General features: G+C 34.6%; 1 protein-coding gene across 12 annotated transcripts in view; it reads right to left on the minus strand.

Annotated features, from left to right (window-relative positions):
- The window catches only part of LMNTD1 (lamin tail domain containing 1), a 443,243-nt gene that overhangs the window by 36,501 nt on the left and 388,577 nt on the right, over positions 1-18,165 (minus strand). For all 12 annotated transcript variants that reach the window (XM_041736415.1, XM_041736424.1, XM_041736422.1 and 9 more), the window contains 3 exons: positions 13,007-13,125; positions 9,706-9,932; positions 6,806-7,004 (listed from right to left, as the gene is read on the minus strand). In XM_041736415.1, coding sequence (XP_041592349.1) covers positions 6,806-7,004; positions 9,706-9,932; positions 13,007-13,125 — 545 coding nt within the window. The remainder of the gene's footprint in view (positions 1-6,805; positions 7,005-9,705; positions 9,933-13,006; positions 13,126-18,165) is intronic.

An 18,165-nucleotide genomic window follows, 5' to 3' on the forward strand; every position in this document is an offset into this window, starting at 1 on the left:
CAAATCTCCCAAAAGCAGCAAGAAAAACAATTAATCACATACAAGGAAACTAAATGTGGGGTAAAAGTGTAGAATTTTTATATTGAATTGAACTGAAGTAATTATGAAACTAAAATAGAAAGAGCTACAAGAAGATTTATATAAGCATTATGATAACCACAAAACCCTTATAAGCTACAGAAATTTATCAAATAACAAAACAATAAGAGAGGAAACACGAACAAAGGAACTGCAAAAACAAAGCAATTAGCAAAATGGCAATAGTAAGTTTTTATCTATTGATAGTGATTTTAAATGTAAAATAGGTTAAATTCCCTAATCAAAAGGCATAAAGTGGCTGAATAGATTTTAAAAACTCCAATATCCAGCAATGTACTGTTTACAAGAGACTCACTTGAGACATACTTAAATTGAAAGAAAAGAGATGGAAAATGATATTTCATGCAAATGCTAACCAAAATAAAGCAGAGGTAGCTATACTTTTTTATTAGACAAAATGACTTTAAATAAAAAACTTTTATTAAAGACAAAGAGGTAATTATATAATGATAAAAGGGCCAATTAAACAGGTAGACATAATAATTGTAAATATTTATGCACCCAACATTAGAACACCTAAATATATAAAACAAATATTGACAGAGGTAAAGGAAAAAATGACAATACAATAATATGAAACTTTATGACTATACTTTAAATAACAGAATATTGAGGGCAGAAAATCAATAAGGCAACAGCTGACTTGAACAACTCAATAGACCAAATGGATATGTCTGTTATAGAGCCACTCTATGGTGGCATTCTTCTCAAGCACACACAGAACATTCTCCAAGATCGATCACACATTAGGTCACAAAACAAGGCAATTTAAGATTAAAATCATTCCAAGTATCTTCTCAAACTACAGTGGAATGAAACTAGAAATCAATAACAGAAAAGAGGAAAATTCATGAACACATGGAAGCTGAACAATGCATTGTTGTATCACCATTGGGTAAAAGAGGAAATAAAAAGGGAATTTTAAAAATAACTGAGATGAATGAAAACAAAAATACAACTTACTCAAACTTATTGGGGCACAGCAAAAGCAGCATAGGAGGGAAATTTATAACATTAAATACCTACATTAAAAAGGAATAAAAATCTCAATTAAAAATGCCTAATTTTACAATTCAAGGAAGGATAAAAATGAGAACAAACTAACCCTAAAATAGAAAAAAGATATATAATAAAGATTAGAGCAGGAACAAACAAAATAGAGAATAGAAGAACAATATAAAATTTAATGAAACTACAAGTTTTTAAAAATATAAACTAAATTGACAAGCCCTTAGCTAGACTAAAGAAAAAAAGAAGGTTCAAATGAAAAATGTCAGAAATAAAAGAGGTAACAATTACAATTGGTGATACAGAGATACAAATTGGTGATACAGAGACTATAATGGACTATTATGGACAAATATGCAAATAATTGGATAACCTAGAAGAAATGGACAAATTCCTAGAAACATACAAAGGCTACAAGACTGAACCAAGAAGAAATAGGAAGTCTGAACAGACCAGTAACAAACAAGGAGTTTGAATCAATCAGTAATCACGAACATTCCAACAACAACAATGAACACTTGAGACCAGATGGCTTCAAGGATGAATACTTTGAAACATTTAAAAAAGAACTAATACAAATCCTTCTTAAAATCTTCCAGAAAATAGAAAATGAGAGAACCCTTCCAAACTCACTTTATGAGGCCAGCATTAGTCTGACTCCAAAGGCAGAAAAGACAAAACAAGACAAAACAAAAGCCACAAGAAAATAGGCCAGTATGCCTGAAGAACGTATTTGCAAAAAACCTCAAAAGAATACTAGCAAATCAATTCAACAGCATACTATAAGGATCATACACCATGACCAAGTGGGATTTATGTCTGGGATGGAAGGAGGTTCAACATATGAGAAATCAATGTGACATATCCCATTAACACAATGAGAGACAAAAACCACATGATTGCATTTTCTTTATCAGATGCAGAAAAAGCATTTGACAAAATTCATATTCTTTCATGATAAAACTCTAAACAAAATAGGTGAAGAAGAAACATACCTCAGTATAATAAACACCATATATGAAAAATCCACAGGTAACATAATAATCAATGGGGAAAAACTGAAAGCTTTTCCAGGACCCAGAACAAGGTAAGGATGTTTATTCTCACTATTGCTATTCAATGTAGTCCTGGAAGCCCAAGCCAGAACAATCAGGAAAGGAAAAAAAGTGCTTAAATCAGAAGAGAAGTAAATAATTGCTATTTGCAGATGACATGATCATATATGTAGGAAATCCTAAAGACACCACAAAAAGCTGTTAGAATAATTTATTAAAATTGTACACTACAGAATCAACATACAAAAATCAGTGGAATTTCTGTTCACTAATAATAAACTGACCAAAACAGATATTAAGAAAACAATCTCACTTATATTAGCAATAAAAAGAATAAAATATCCACACATTAACTTAACCAAAGAGGTGAAAGATTGCGCATTGAAATTATTGTACACTACAATATTGAAAACTTGTACACTATAAAATATTGATGAAGGAAATTTAAAAGACACAAAAAAGTGGCAAGACAATTCATGTGCATGAATTGGAAGAACTAATATTGTTAAAATGCTCATACTACCCAAAGCAATCTACAGATTCAATGTAATCTCTATCAAAATACCAATGACTTTTTTTTTTACAGAGGTTGAAAAAACAATCTCAAAATTCATAGGGAACCACAAAGATCCCAAATAGACAAAGTAATCTAGAGCAAGAAGAACAAAGCTGAAGGTATCCTACTTCCTAAAATTATGTCAAGAGTGTAAGTAATTAAAACAGTATGGTCAATGGAAGATTACTCAGTCATTAGAAACGACGAATACCCACCATTTGTTTTGACGTGGATGGAACTTGAGGGTATTATGCTGAGTGAAGTAAGTCAATCAGAGAAGGACAATATTATATGGTTTCAGTCATATGGGGAATATAAAAAATAGTGAAAGAGATTATAGGGGAAAGGAGAGAAAATGAGTGAGAAAAATCAGAGAGGGTGAGAAAACATGACAGACTCCTAACTCTGGGAAATGAAGAAAGAGTAGTGGAAGGGGAGGTGGGTGGGGGGATGGGATGAATGGGTGACTGGGACTGTGGGGGGCACTTGACGGGATGAGCACTGGGTGTTATATGTTGGCAAATCGAACTCCAATAAAAATATATTAAAAAACCAGTATAGTACTGGCATAAAAATAGACATATAGACCAATGGAACAGACTAGAAAACCCCTAAACAAACCCACACATAAAAATTATGGTCAACTGATGAAGATCAGAACAAGAATGGCCAAACCACACGTGTGGAAAGACTAGTAGTGAATATTGGAAGAGTGACATCCACATGTAAAAGAATGAAATTGGACCCTTATGTCACAGCATATACAAAAATTAACTCAAAATGGGATAAAGACTTAAATACAAGACTCAAAACCATTAAACTCATAGGAAAGAAAGAGGGGAAAATCTTCTTGATATTGGTCTTGATAATTTCTTAGATATGACACCAAAAGCACAAGCAACAAAAGAATACATAAATAAGGGAGATTTCATTAAACCAAAAAGCTGCAGAGCAAAGGAAATGCTTAACAAAATGAAAAGGCAATATATAGAATAAGAAAAATATTTGCAAGCCATATATCTGAAAAGGGTTAATAGCCAAAATATAAGGAATTCATACATCTCAAGAACACAAATGCAAATAACCTGATTAAAAAATGGGGAAAGTACTTCAATAGAAACTTTTAAAAAGTAATTCAAATGTTTAACAGGCATGTGAAAAGGTGCTCAACATCACAAATTGCCAGAGAAATGAAATAAAAATCACAATGAAATATTACCTCATACTTGTTTCAAAAAGAAAATTTAAGTGCTGGTGAGGATGTGGATAAAATGGAACCCATGTACTGTTGGTGGGAATATAAATTAATAAGGCCATTATGGAAAACATATGGAGGTTCCTAAAAAATTTAAAAAAATAACTACCACATGATCCAGCAATCCCACTTATGGGTATATATCCAAATCAAATGCAATCAAGATTAGGGAGTGGTGTCTGCACTCTCATGTTCATTGCAGTATTATTAATAAAAGTCAAGATATGGAAACAGTCTAAATGTCCTCAATAGGTGAATGGATATAGAAAATGTCACACACACACACACACACACACACACACACACACACGCTGAAATATATAAAAAAGTAAAATAAAGGAAATCCTGACTTCAACATGGATTTTGACAACATGGATGTATGACAACATGGGTGGAGTTAGGTTGCTGACCAGTATCAGCAACAAGAAATGTGACAACACTACAGATTCTACAGATACTAAAAGGATAATAGGGGAATATTATGAATAAGTTTATGATAATAGATCTGACAACTTAGATGAAATAGACAAATTATTTGAAAGACACAAACTATCCAAGAATAAATGGATAACTGGAATATCCTGATATCTAGTTTCAAGAAATAAAATTTGTAGGTAAAAACCTTCCCACAAACTCCAGGCCCAGAATGCTTCACTGATGAAACCTATAAACTATTGAAGAAAAAAGTTACTTCTATGCAAACTCAGGTAGAAAATGAAAGAGGAGGCAATATATTCCAACTCATTCTATATCAAAGCATACAAAGACACTACAGGAGAAGAAAACTACAGATCAATTCTCTTCACAAACATAGATATAAAATTTTGAAATAAAATTTTAGCCAGTAAAGTCAATAATATACAAACAGAATAAGTATTATGATCAAAAGATGTTTATTTTAAGAGTGTAGGGTTGCTTTAACAATGAGAAAGAAAAACCATATGATCATCTCAGTAGATGTATAAAAAGCATCTGACAAAAATCCAACATTCATCTATAATATTCATTGCCACAATTAAACATTCTGAATCATGATCTTGTTACTCCTTTGTTTGAAACTTTCCATTTGCTTCCCATTGCCCATTATGAGAATAAAATTCCTCAGCTTGGTGTTCAAGGCTCACTGTGATCACCTCCTAACCTTGGCCCCTACCATTCTATTACAACAATTGATGCACTGCTCAGTGTGGCAATGCTATAAAATGCCTTCTACCTACCTGACCTACCTGATACTACCTTTTTCTGCCTCCTTCACTTTGTTTATGTGCCTCTTTGCTCTAGGCTGGTGCTTCTTAACTTTGTGCATTAGAATTGCCATGGAATTTAAAAAAGTAGTTTGTTCAATTCTATCACTTAGAAATTCTGACTCAAAGAGTCTAGGGTAGAGTCAGGACATTAAAAACTTCTCAGCGGATTCAATTATGTAGGTATGGTTGAGAACTACTAATCTAGAATGTTCTCATAGACTCCAAATAAGCATACTCAAAATTTACTTATCTTTCCAGGATAATTCTAATTAACAACATTCACAAAACCTTCCTAGATCATCCTCTGCTGGGCGAAAGTTCTCTAAATGCTTTGATAATTTATTTGCCTCTCTCAATCTTTGTATCTGTCTGCAGGTCTTCCCTGATCTGAGTAAAAGTTCTTAAAGTGATATTCCCAACTCCTTTTATAAATTTTTGTCTGAAATAAGCCACCATTCTTAACATGGTAGTTAGATATTGAATGAATAATTTGATGAAGTCTTTTTAGATGGTTGAGGGAACATTTAGTTATTCACTACAGTTGAATGGTAATCGTGGTTGATTTTAGGAAATCCGACCTAAGAGGAAAACAGTTTCCTTTATGTCTGACTTTCAAACATGGCTAATAACTTCTTTTAGCCCTCTCATACCCTCTGTCGATATGTGTTTATTTCTAATAATTCACAACTCAATCTGTTGTTAAAGCAACAAGAAAAGTGGGGTTAGGTAAATATATAGATGAGTCAGCTCTTTATTTTAGCTCCAATGTCACCTTTTTCCTGATGAATTCTTTTTGCCATAGTTACCAACAACCATAAAAATGGATCAATGAGTAAGTCCACCTTTTTCTTCCTATCTTGAAGTCAAGAGTCTAGTAGAAAAAAAAAATCCATCTGAATGGGGCAGCCCTGGTGGCTCAGCAGTTTAGCACCACCTTTGGCCCAAGGTGTAATCCTGGAGACCAGGGACTGAGTCCCACGTTGGGCTCCCTGCATGGAGTCTGCTTCTCCCTCTGCCTGTGTCTCTGCCTCTCTCTCTCTCTCTCTCTCTCTCTCTCTTTGTATGTGCCTCTAATGAATAAATAAATAAAATCTTTTAAAAAATCCATCTGAATGATGTGCCAATAATAAAAAATAGAGTTGACTTTATCTGCAGGTATTATGTAGTGCTGGTTTCTCTGGCATATTTAAAAAATTGGCATTCTTTGTTTGGTTCTCTAGAAAATTACATTAGTTTCTTATCATTGCTCAAAACATGAAACAGTTATATTTCAATAAACTGCTTTGGGTTTTAGATGAAATCATGGGTGTATGGGGATCCCTGGGTGGCGCAGCGGTTTGGCGCCTGCCTTTGGCCCAGGGCGCGATCCTGGAGACCCGGGATCGAATCCCACGTCGGGCTCCCGGTGCATGGAGCCTGCTTCTCCCTCTGCCTGTGTCTCTGCCTCTCTCTCTCTCTCTGTGACTATCATAAATAAATAATAAAAAAAAATCATGGGTGTAACATCAGATTAGAACTTTCCTACTGAAATAAAGTAGCTCCTATCCCAATAGAAGATATTAAATAATTCAAATAGAATATGTACCTGGATCTAGACTGTCCCACTTCTTCAAGAATCATAGAAAAGTGCTTCCAGGCTTTCTCAGCATGGAATGAACGTGTAAAAGGTTTCTTTGAATCACCAAACAAAGATAGGAAATAATCTTCTCCTTCCCCAGTTACAGGTGTCTCAGGAGCAACGACTGGCAGAGCCTGTTTCTTTGTCATTATGAAGCTGTTGACTCCTTTCAAAGAAACCAAAGAGGAAAGCAACAGAGAGAAGTAAATAAAAGGACATTAAAAGAACCCAAAGCCGGTATCTTTATCCTTTCTCCTACAAAATTTATTCTTTATACGTTTTACTGTCACTGTCAAACTCAATAAGGATAATTAAAAGCTACAAGCCAAAGTATATGAAATAACTAGCAAGTGACTATTTTTAGTGACACAATTCCTAGAGATTATTTCAATTATCTTAAATTATCAGTAATATCATTAGCATAATGAGTATTATTTAACTGATTATTTAGTTGTACTAGATGCATCATAGGTTTTCAAGGAGGTAAAACATTTGAGTCTTTCAAATTTGGATATGTTACATATAAATACAACTTTATTTCATTTCATATTAGCTATCCTCCCCAAATTGCTATCCATAAATTAAAGCCTCAAATGAACTATTCCGACCAATAACTAGTAATTTTGCCAGGTAAAGACTCAAATTTCCTCTAATCAACTAAAATAGCTTATTAGAAAGATAGAATAATGCTTAATCAGACTTTAGTATCCTCTTGGAAATTGGCTCTTTTAAAATAATCACTACTATGATTTAAATGCAAAATAGTTCTTATAATTTTGCATGGAAAGAAGCAGGCTAGATATATCTAATGTGTCTGCAAAGAGAGAGTAACACTACAGAGAGAGACCATGATGAAGTGGATAGAACAATATGTCCTGGATTTGGACAGAACTACAATTGTATCCCAGCTCTGCCATTTAATAAGCCAAGTGATTTAAACTTTCTAATTCTCCATTTTCCTGAAGATAAAGTAATACTACCTTGTGTAAGGCAATGTGAGGATTGAAGAAAGTGTAGATAACTGTCTAGTACAATGTCAAGTTTTTAACAAGTATTCATAAGTGACCACAATTATTGTATTTCAGGGGCTTTGGCTAATGTGATTCTGTTTCCAAAATCATCAAAGGATTAAGACAATCTAGAGTTCGCTTTATATTCTTGTATCTTTAACAAAACCAAAGCAAGGTGAACAATTGAAAGGAATAAACACATAGTTTCTAAGGCCGATTCCTCAGAGTATTTTGTCTAGAAGAAATGTTTGGAATTAAATTAGTTTATTCCCAGTAACTTGAGTGTTTACTTAATCCTTAAATTCCTTTGGGGAAGGAGATTATATAGTATCCTTTTTAATGGCTCATCTTGAGGGATAAAAAACTTTGTATTCTAAAAAGGAAAGAGATATTAATTTTAGCCCTGGTTATTACATCACCTAGAGGAAAAGATGGAAAGGAACCAAATGCAACAAGTTTCAGTGGACCCAGGCATCTATCTACAGAACGTGAATCTATAGTAACTGAAGGAGAAGACCATATCCCAGCTCAGCTGTCATCTTGCAAGGGGAAACCACTATTTTTTGTTTTTTCCCTAAGAGCTTGCATAGTTTAATCCAAATATAGGACATATACCATGATGATACAGGGATAAAGAAAGAAAAATTTCCCTCCCTAGATGTAAAGTTGGCATTTTCATTTTTAAATATATAGATTTTGGTCATTGCTAAAGGTCAGTGTGATCTTAGGAGGTTTCTTTAAAAAGTGCATTTTAGGCATACAAACAATGAAGCATAGGGAATAATGGCAGTAGATAAAAATCCTACATAACACTGTGTGAAAAGTTTAGGAAAATGCCAGAAACAAAATGAAATATAGATAAGCAGCAGCCAGGTTTAAACGTCTACAGAATAACAGAGGAAAATAGAGGCATCATGTAGTCACAGGTATGTTTGTGCTACCAGTTTTGAAACTTGTTGACTGGTAATCTAAATACAGACCCCAAATCTAGCCTATTCATTGTGAAAGTACTTACAGAGATATTCATACTCACAACTAATTTTTATTAAGTACTTACTATGTGCTAGGTGATTTCCATAAATATCTTATTTAATCCTTAGGCAAGCCCTATGAAGTTGATATTTTAATCCCTATTTTCCACTTTGGGTAATGGGACTCAGAGATACCTAACCTAATATCTCACAGTGTTAGGAAGCAGAAATATAGTTTGGACCTAGGTTCCCTGTTTCCAAGACCATGATTTTTTTCAGTAAACCATGATAACATACCCTAGAAGTTTCCTAACATTGTAAGGAACAAACACACTGTTGACTATTGCTAAATGCTTTGTTAACCCTGTTGGCAACTGTCAAAACCTAACTTTTTCCTGTTGTAGTACTGTTTTCATTTTCTTCTCCAAATTCATTATTGTTTTCATATCTCTCCACCATTTTATTACCATTTATTTTGCTTCTTTCTGTTATCTGTCTTTTCCTTGCTTAAACCATAAGTCTACTAATGGCACAAATACACAGGATATTGCCTTAATCTCTCTGGTGTGTTCAGAGGAAGGGGATTAATACTATACATAGAATTTTTATCTAGCAATTCTAGACCATCAAAGCCATCAATCCATGAACCATCATGACAATTCAAGATATTTTAAACATGAGGATGATACATTTGGCCACATCCATTTATATGACCTGAATATGACTCAGTGTTAGAGTCAATGGTGAGCATAGTCAAGTTACTCTGCATATAACACTGGGAAACCTGTGTTATTGGAAGTGATTTTGACTTCTAAACATATAAAGAATCTATTGAACTATGTGCTTTAGAAACAGTCTTAAAAAATTTGGTACATGTTTTGCTTACCCAAGCTGTTTTCTGATCTGGAATGGCCCACCAATGTAGTTCTAGGAATCTTCTGTCCAGCTGTGGAAACAGTTATTCTACTAAACTGAGGGTTAGACAGATTGTAACTGAGAGGCATTTCAGAGGATAATGACCGTGAGAATGGCAGTGTTGTATCTGAATCTGTTGTCAGAAGAAAATGTACTAAAGATCGCTCTCTCATTAGGAGACTATGTGGGTCTTCTCTTCTGTGTACAAAAATTAGTATAATAAACAAAGTGAGAAAGTAAAAATGAATAGATATGAACATAAGAATCATGAACTGTGATTATTACTCAGAGTTCTGCTTTTTAAAGGTATTATGCATCTACCTAAGCATAAGAACATCTTATATAGTTGTAGTTTTAATAATGTAAATAAGACACTTTGGTGTCAAGACATATTTTTATTTAGTTTTTTATCTAAAAATTAGTCTACTGGGGGAGGCTGAGTGGCCCAATTGGTTAAGCCCGCCTTCGGCTCAAGTCATGATATTGGGCTCCCGGCTCAAAGTAAGTGTATTTCTACCTCTCCCTCGGTGCTCCCTCTCCCTCTGTGCTCTGTTGTGCTCTCTCAAGTAAATAAATAAAATCTTTAATAAAAACTTAAATAAATAAAAATCAGTTAATTGCTACTATAGATGATTTTGAAAAGTGCAAAAGTAGAGAGAAGAAAACGAAAGTCACCAAAATGCTACCAACCAAAAATTTTACCATTTCATTCTAGGCCTTTTAATGTATTTTTTACCTCAAAATTGAGACTCTAGAAACTATTTATATCCCACTTTTATTACTTATTATATCATATTTCCCTTTCTATTAACTAAAAAAGGACTATAATTCCTGTTTAATATATCATTGTTTAGCGAACCTTCTCCCTTTAATTCTTGCTGCTTAACTAATTTTCCTATATTTATAAAAATTCTAGAGTTAATGTCTACTTTCAAATATATTCTGAAAATTAATTACTTTGAATACAGTATACATGTGTACATGTATGTATGTGTAATCATGTGTGTATGTATGCTGAGGGGAATACAGAAAAGGGAGAAGACAGACTTAATTTCCAGGTATTATTTTGATAAGTAAATTTTACTATGAACAAAGGTTTTTATTTCTTTTTTTAAAAAATATAAAAGCATTTGTTAACTAGTGTGCTTTTAAACAAACCCTCTAAACTTACCACACAATTCTTTTACAAGTAAAACAATATTCCTATGGCATGGTTCATGAAAAGGTTTATGACAACTCCATTTTATTAGTCACATTGATATTCGTTCATTCAAAGCAATCTGTGTATATTTGTGTATGAGTGTGTGTGTGTGTGTGTGTGTGTGTGTGTGTGTACAATCTGTGTGTGCTTAATACTTGAATTGTGAACAAAGTTGTGGGGTCCAAAATCCTTTGGCTTTTTGAAAAACTGGATTAAGTGGCCAGCTCATGCATCCCTTACTGGGGGACACTTAGCTATCCTCTTGTAAATCAAGAGCTCAGTATCTTGCCTCCACAGATTGTCTCTATTTTGATTCTTTATTTTACAGAGTTCCTGTAAAGTTATTTTAGTAAGTCTTCTGTTTTGTTTTTGTTTTTATTTTCCAAATGTTTCCATAAGGGAGGAAGGGCCTAAAGTTTCCTAATCTGTCAAAGTGACGTCAATCTTAATCTCTTTGTTTACTAAGAGGTATATATAATCATTTTGTTCTACAATTTGTAAGTTCCTTCATCAGAAATACTATATCTGGAGAGCTTTTTACTGAAAACCAGATTTCTCTAAATGTACCTCTCAGAGTGTAGATAACTCAGGCAATTTAAAACAAAAACAATTAAATGGCATTGGCTTTGAAAATTGTACTACTAGCCCAGTACAAATTAAGCTTGAGCATTTGCCATTCTGCTGACACCTCAAGCATTCATCTTTGTCAGAAATGCTCTAACCCATGAAGATACACTCTTGAGTAGGATGTGGTGAGTTGTGGGAAGGAGACTAAGAGTTAGATTGTCAAATTACAATATTTTATCTCTGTCCAACCCAAGACAGGATCATATGACACAATTTCTGACGCTGGCTAGCATAAGCAGGAAAAGTACTTTTCTCTTTCAAAGTTCCTTACATCTGGCTTTCATTACAAACTGGCTAAGTCTTTTCAGCATGTTCATTTTATAAGCTTCAAAGTTTATTCTTCCTCCAGTAAAACAATAGCGTTTCCAAATAATTTAATTCCACTGAATACTCCTAATAAGTCTTTACAAATGTTGTGATTAAAGAAACCTGGCTTAGGGCGACAAAGTGTTTTTATTTTTATAGTTGAATAAGAAGTTTCTAATGGCTGCACATACTTTTGGAAGAGCTAAAACATTTCAGGAAGAGATACACGTGATATAGCCCATTGTCTAAACCTTGCACTCACCATCCTGTTAGAGTCCTTTTGGAAGATGAGGTATTTGGCCTAGTGCTGAGTTAGCTTGTCCTCATCATATCAAACTTTCCAATCCCCTTCTTAGTATTTTGTTCCCTCTGTAATTGATTAGCACTATACCAGAGGTAGTTATAAAAATTCAATTCCCAAATTTCAATGTTATTTTGGGAGATGCTACATTGGTAATACTGACAACAATCATTTCTCAGATGACCTCTAAGAAAAAATATTTTAAAAATGAACTTGAAATGAACAGTAAACACAGGACATATAGGTGCAAAATAACATTAGCTTTAAATTGGGTATATTCTATACTTGAGGTCATTTAAAAAAAAACACTGGAAAACCATGCTAATGCTTTTATTTTTTTTAATGCTTTTATTGATAGAATAATTTACTGTAGTAGTAAAAACGTGGAGACTTACTTTTTTGTTTTTGTCTTTTTTCTGTTTTGTTTTTCTTTTTCTTTATTGGGGGTGAGGGTAGTGGTAAGTAGTGGTAGTTTTTATCTAGTATCTTCGCGGGGCATTTCCAAAATCAAAATTCTCTAGCAATTCTTTGTTCCCAAGGTTAGTAAAGGAGTTCTAAAGAAATTATCTGCCAATTACCTTAACATGCTAGATATAAGTTCATGTCTTGTATGATAGAGTTCTATGCAGGTGAGTTTTTGTATTACTCAAGAGCTGAATTTTAAAAAACAGTGGTTGGGGAAATAGTTGTATGTTGTAGTTAATTAATTTTAGAAAATGTGTGGAATCAGTTCTAGTTACAACTACTTCATAAGATGTTTGGAACAAGAGGTCAAGTACTCCATCATTATCCTCTAACTCTCAGATCCTTCTTTCCTCTCATTTGTGCCATTCTTACTGTGCTTGATTCTCCACTTTATCTTCCTGCTCATGGAGTTCGCTCTGCAGGGCCACCGAAGTTTCCTGGCTGGCTTGCATGTCTTTCATCTTGGCTAGAAGAAAAGTCTCTTTTATTTCCTGGGGAAACAAATCATGATAATAGGAATAAATTCAGTTGAAGTTCAAAGAGGATTTTCTTTTTAAGTGATTTTACCTGTTAATCTAACTACCTCAAAGTATCTGCCAGATTTAATAGTCTATTTCCCAAGCTGGTGCCAGAACCAGGCTTCTAATGTGAATATGTAAGTACTGACCAATAACCAATACTGGTATTGGCTAAGCATATTATGCAAATCAAGGCAAAGGCATGTAGCATTCACTGGAAGCAGCTCATGAGGCAGAGCTGCAACCCAGCAAAGCTATCTTTATGACCATAACCTTCACATTTGGTCAATACTGCCTGTTAGAGCATTGTGAGGTAATGTCGCCATAGTTACAAAGTTCCAGTCTCTGAGCAATTATGTTGATGCTATATCCACTTTGCAGTTTGCAGACACTAAATAGGGTAATATGCTTTTAGGAGAACCGTATCTCTCACCAGACAAATTTTGCCACCAAAATATTCAATATCCTATTTTGGATTTCTGAGGGTCAAGGCTAGTATATAAATACTAGGAGCATTAGTCACTGGTTTTAATTGTTTTTTGGTTTCTGTTTTTGTTTTGACAAATATTCTTTGAACATATGGAAATGGTCACACAGAAGGATCAGAAAACTTGTGTACTTTTCAGGTAGAAAGAAACCTATTGGTAAAATTAGTGAAATCAAATGAGATCTACATTCTTCTCCTAGTTATGCCAGCAGTATGATTTAGAAGAAATCACTTAGTTCAGATTTTTTTTTTTTAAATTTTTTTTTATTTATTTATGATAGTCACAGAGAGAGAGAGAGAGAGAGGCAGAGACACAGGCAGAGGGAGAAGCAGGCTCCATGCACCGGGAGCCCGACGTGGGATTCGATCCCGGGTCTCCAGGATCGCGCCCTGGGCCAAAGGCAGGCGCCAAACCGCTGCGCCACCCAGGGATCCCACTTAGTTCAGATTCTAACCTTGAGTAAAAGATTCACACTTAATGTTTTCTGATAATGATGGTATAAGAATAAAATTAACATTGTAAACAGTAAAAAGATATATTAGCAATTATGATTACTGGATGAGCAAATTCATTAAATATTTAAATAAGTATCTATTCTGTACCAGGAACCAGATAGGTACTATGAATAAACAATTCCTGCTTCAAGGAGTAATAATAAAATATCTTCCAATTTAGATTAGAAAATGGCTTCCATCATGAAATGATGAGCAGTATTTAAATACAAAGGACAATGAACAAACTGTTTCAATGAGTCAAAAAGGAAAAGATTTCTTGGGGAGCTTGGGAAATGGTGGCATAGGAGGATCTTAAGCTCACCTCCTCGCACAGATACTCCTAGATTATAGCCATATCAGTGTAACCAACGTAGAAAATGATCTGAAAATTGGCAGAATAGACTCTCAACAGTTAATTGTAGAAAGGAGGCCACATAAAAAAAGTGGTAGAAAGGGCTGAACCACAGTTGGGAACCCACTGAATATGTGAAACTAACCACAAGCACTGAAGGGATACAAGCACAGAAAAGAGAGGGGAACAGATCCCAACACCAGGCACTCCAGACACTTGGGACCTATACCTGGAAGATGAGTCCCCATAACATTTGGTTTTAAAAATCAGAGATGTTTAACTTTTTGAGTTTTTACAATCATTAGGCTTTAATACTGGGAACTCTGAAAATCAGTGGGATTAGCTCCAAGAGGGCCAGAGGGTGATAGGAAACAGTTCCTACCCTTAAAGAGATTGTGCAGAAATAACCCTGCTAAGATAAGGCATTGAATCAGCAGTTTGAAAAGCACCTGGGGGTGTACAGGGAAGATTTCAGAATGTGTGATAGGGGCAAAAATCTTTAAGAAATTTCTCCAAGAACAAAAGAGCTACTGGGCACCATTCTCCCCATCTATTCCTAGCCTAGATACCCAGACATCTGCAGCAACTAGCATGGACACTTGCTACTTAGCCCAGGTTTTATCCTGCAAGCAGATGGGCACGTACCTTGCTAACATATGTGTGCTCTGCCCCCACATTCTCCTGAAGACTGCCCCATTCAACCTGCCTCAATCCTTCCAAAGCCATGCGTGATGCATTTCATTCTGCAAGCTACCCTGATGGTGGCCAACACCACTCCAAAGTGACTCTTGCTCTGATGAGAGGGGAAGATAATCACACACACCAGTTCAACTGTAGCTGAGCTACAGAGGCTAGAGGAAAATATCTGATGTGACTGCTGGCCCTGCCCTTCAACAAAGCCTCACAGGAGGCAGCACAAAGAGAGAGTGCTATAATTGGGGGGTGGGGGTGGTCACTGCAACCCAAACAGACAGACTAGGAGCAGACAGGCCTGATAACAGGTCTCATTCACAAAAACAAAACAAAACAAACAAACAAAAAACCCACTCAGGAGAAAGTGCAGAACAGTGCCTTCCAGGACATGTGGCCACAGTTCTGGAAAACAGGCTGAGGGCAAGTATCTCGTCTGACCTAACTACAATCCCAAAGTCACCCCAGACTGATCCCATAATAGCACAGAGGCCAAACTGCCCACAAGAAGGACAGCTATGCAGTTGACTGGACTGAAGGCAAATGTGGCTCAACCATAGTAGTGTGCATGCAACACACATAGGAGAGAGACATCTCTGAAGGGCCAGGTTCTGGTGAACATGGGACATTGCACTCTAGGGCACAATAGGATCATTTTTTCATAAGTCCACTGCTTTCAAGATCAGGAGATGTAGCTGACTTTCCTAATACATAGAAACAAACACAGGGAGTTAGACAAAAATGAGACAGAAGAATACACCCCAAGTGAAAGATCAGGACAAAAACACAACAAATGATTTGGAGATGAGTAATGTACCTCACAGAGATTTCAGAGTAATGGTCATAAAGATACTAACTGGATGTGAGAAGAATGGAGGATATCAGTGAGACCTTCAACAAAGAGATAGAAAATACAAAAAAGAACCAATCAGTGATGAAGAACTCAATTGCTGAAATTAAAAATAGACAATCAATGGTAGATCAAAGAAAGCAGAAAAATGAATCAGTAAACTGGAAGACAGAATAATGGAAAGCAAAGAAACTGAACAATAAAAAGAAAAAAGTATAATAAAAAATGAGAATAGGTCAAGGAAACTCAGTGACATCATTAAGCGTAGTAACATTCGCATTAAAGGGATTCCAGAAAAAGAAAATAAAGGAGGGCAGAACATTTATTTAAGGAAATAACAGCTGAAAATAGAGGAAGAAAATAACCAGATCTAAAAGGCACAGAGAGTCCCCTCAACCCAAGGAATTCCACACCAAGACAGATAATATTCACAATGGCAAAAAACAATGGTAAAGAGAGAAAGTTAAAGGCATCAAAAGAAAAGAAAACAGTTACATATAAGAGAAACCCCATAAAGCTATCTGCTGATTTTTCAACAGAAATTTTGTAAGCCAGAGGTATGGTATGATATGTTCAAAGTGCTGAAAGGAAAAAACCTGCAACCAAAAGTCCTCTATCCAACAATGCTATGGTTCAGAATAGAAGGAGAGATCAAGGTTTCTCAAACAAACAAAATTTAAAGGAGTTAATCACCACTCTATCAGCCATATAAGAAATGTTAAAGGGAATTCTTTGAGTGAAAAGAAATGGTCGTAATCAGGAATAAGAAAAGGAAAAGGAAAAAATTTCACAGGTGTATGCAAAGATAATAAAAGTAGTGATTAGTTACTTATAAAACCAGTATAGTTAAATGACAAAAACAGTAAAGTCGTATCTGTAAAAATCAGTCAATGACTAAAAAAAATAAAAGGATGTAAGGTATCACATCATATACATAAAATGTGGGAGGAAAGAATAATAATTTAGTGCTTTTAGAATGGGTTCAAACTTAAGCAACCATCATCCTAATATAGATGCACAAGGTGTTCTATATAAACCTAGTGATAGTCACAAATAGAAAACTATATCTGCAAAGAAGAAAAGAAAGGAATCCATGTATTATCACTAAAGAAAGCAATCAAACCAAAAGGGAAAACAATAAGAGAAGAAAAGGAGAAAGAAGAACAAAAACAACCATAAAATAAGTAACAAAACAGCAATAACAACATATCTATCAATAATTATTTGAATGTAAATGGACTAAATGCTCACATCAAGACATAGGATGACTGAATGGATAAAAACGCAAGCCCCACCTATATGCTGCCTATGAGACTCACTTCTAGCCTAAAGATGCATGATGATTGAAAGTGAAGGAATGGAAAAACAATTATCATTCAAAGAAGTGAAAAAATTATCACTGTTTCAGAAGTGAAAACAAAAACAAACAAACAAAAACAAGTAGAATTGAAAAGAAAGCTGTGGTAAGAACACTTATATTGGACTTTAAAACAAAGACTGTAACAAGAGACAAAGGTAGACAAAATTATCTACCTAATGATAAAAGGAACAATCTAACAAGAATATATAACAATGGCAAGTATTTATGCACCCAACATGAGAGCCCCCAAGTATATAAGCACTTATTAACAGACATAAAGGAAGTAATCTGTAGTAATATAGTAATAGTAAAGAATTTTAACACCCCACTTACATCATGGATAGATCAGACAGAAAAATCAACAAGGAAACAGTGGCTTTGAATAACTCATTTGATCACATAGATTTAGCAGACATATTCAGAATATTTCATCCAACAACAGCATAATACACATTTTTTTCAAGTGCATATGGAATATTCTTTAAGACATACCACATATTGAGGCACAAAACAAGTCTCAAAAATTAAAAAAGGTTGATGTCATATCATGCATCTTTTCTGATCATAATGGTATGAAACTAGAAATCTAACACACATACACACTCACAAATCTGGAAGAACACAAATACATAGAGGCTAAACAACATGGTACTAGACAATGAATGGGTCAACCAAGAAATCAAATAGGAAATAAAAATACATGGAGACAAATGAAAATGAAAACATAGTGGTCCACAATCTTTGGGGTGCAGTAAAAGCTACTCTAATAAGGAAATTTA

The sequence above is a fragment of the Vulpes lagopus genome, chromosome 21 (assembly GCF_018345385.1).
Source record: "Vulpes lagopus strain Blue_001 chromosome 21, ASM1834538v1, whole genome shotgun sequence".
Lineage (NCBI taxonomy): Eukaryota > Metazoa > Chordata > Mammalia > Carnivora > Canidae > Vulpes > Vulpes lagopus.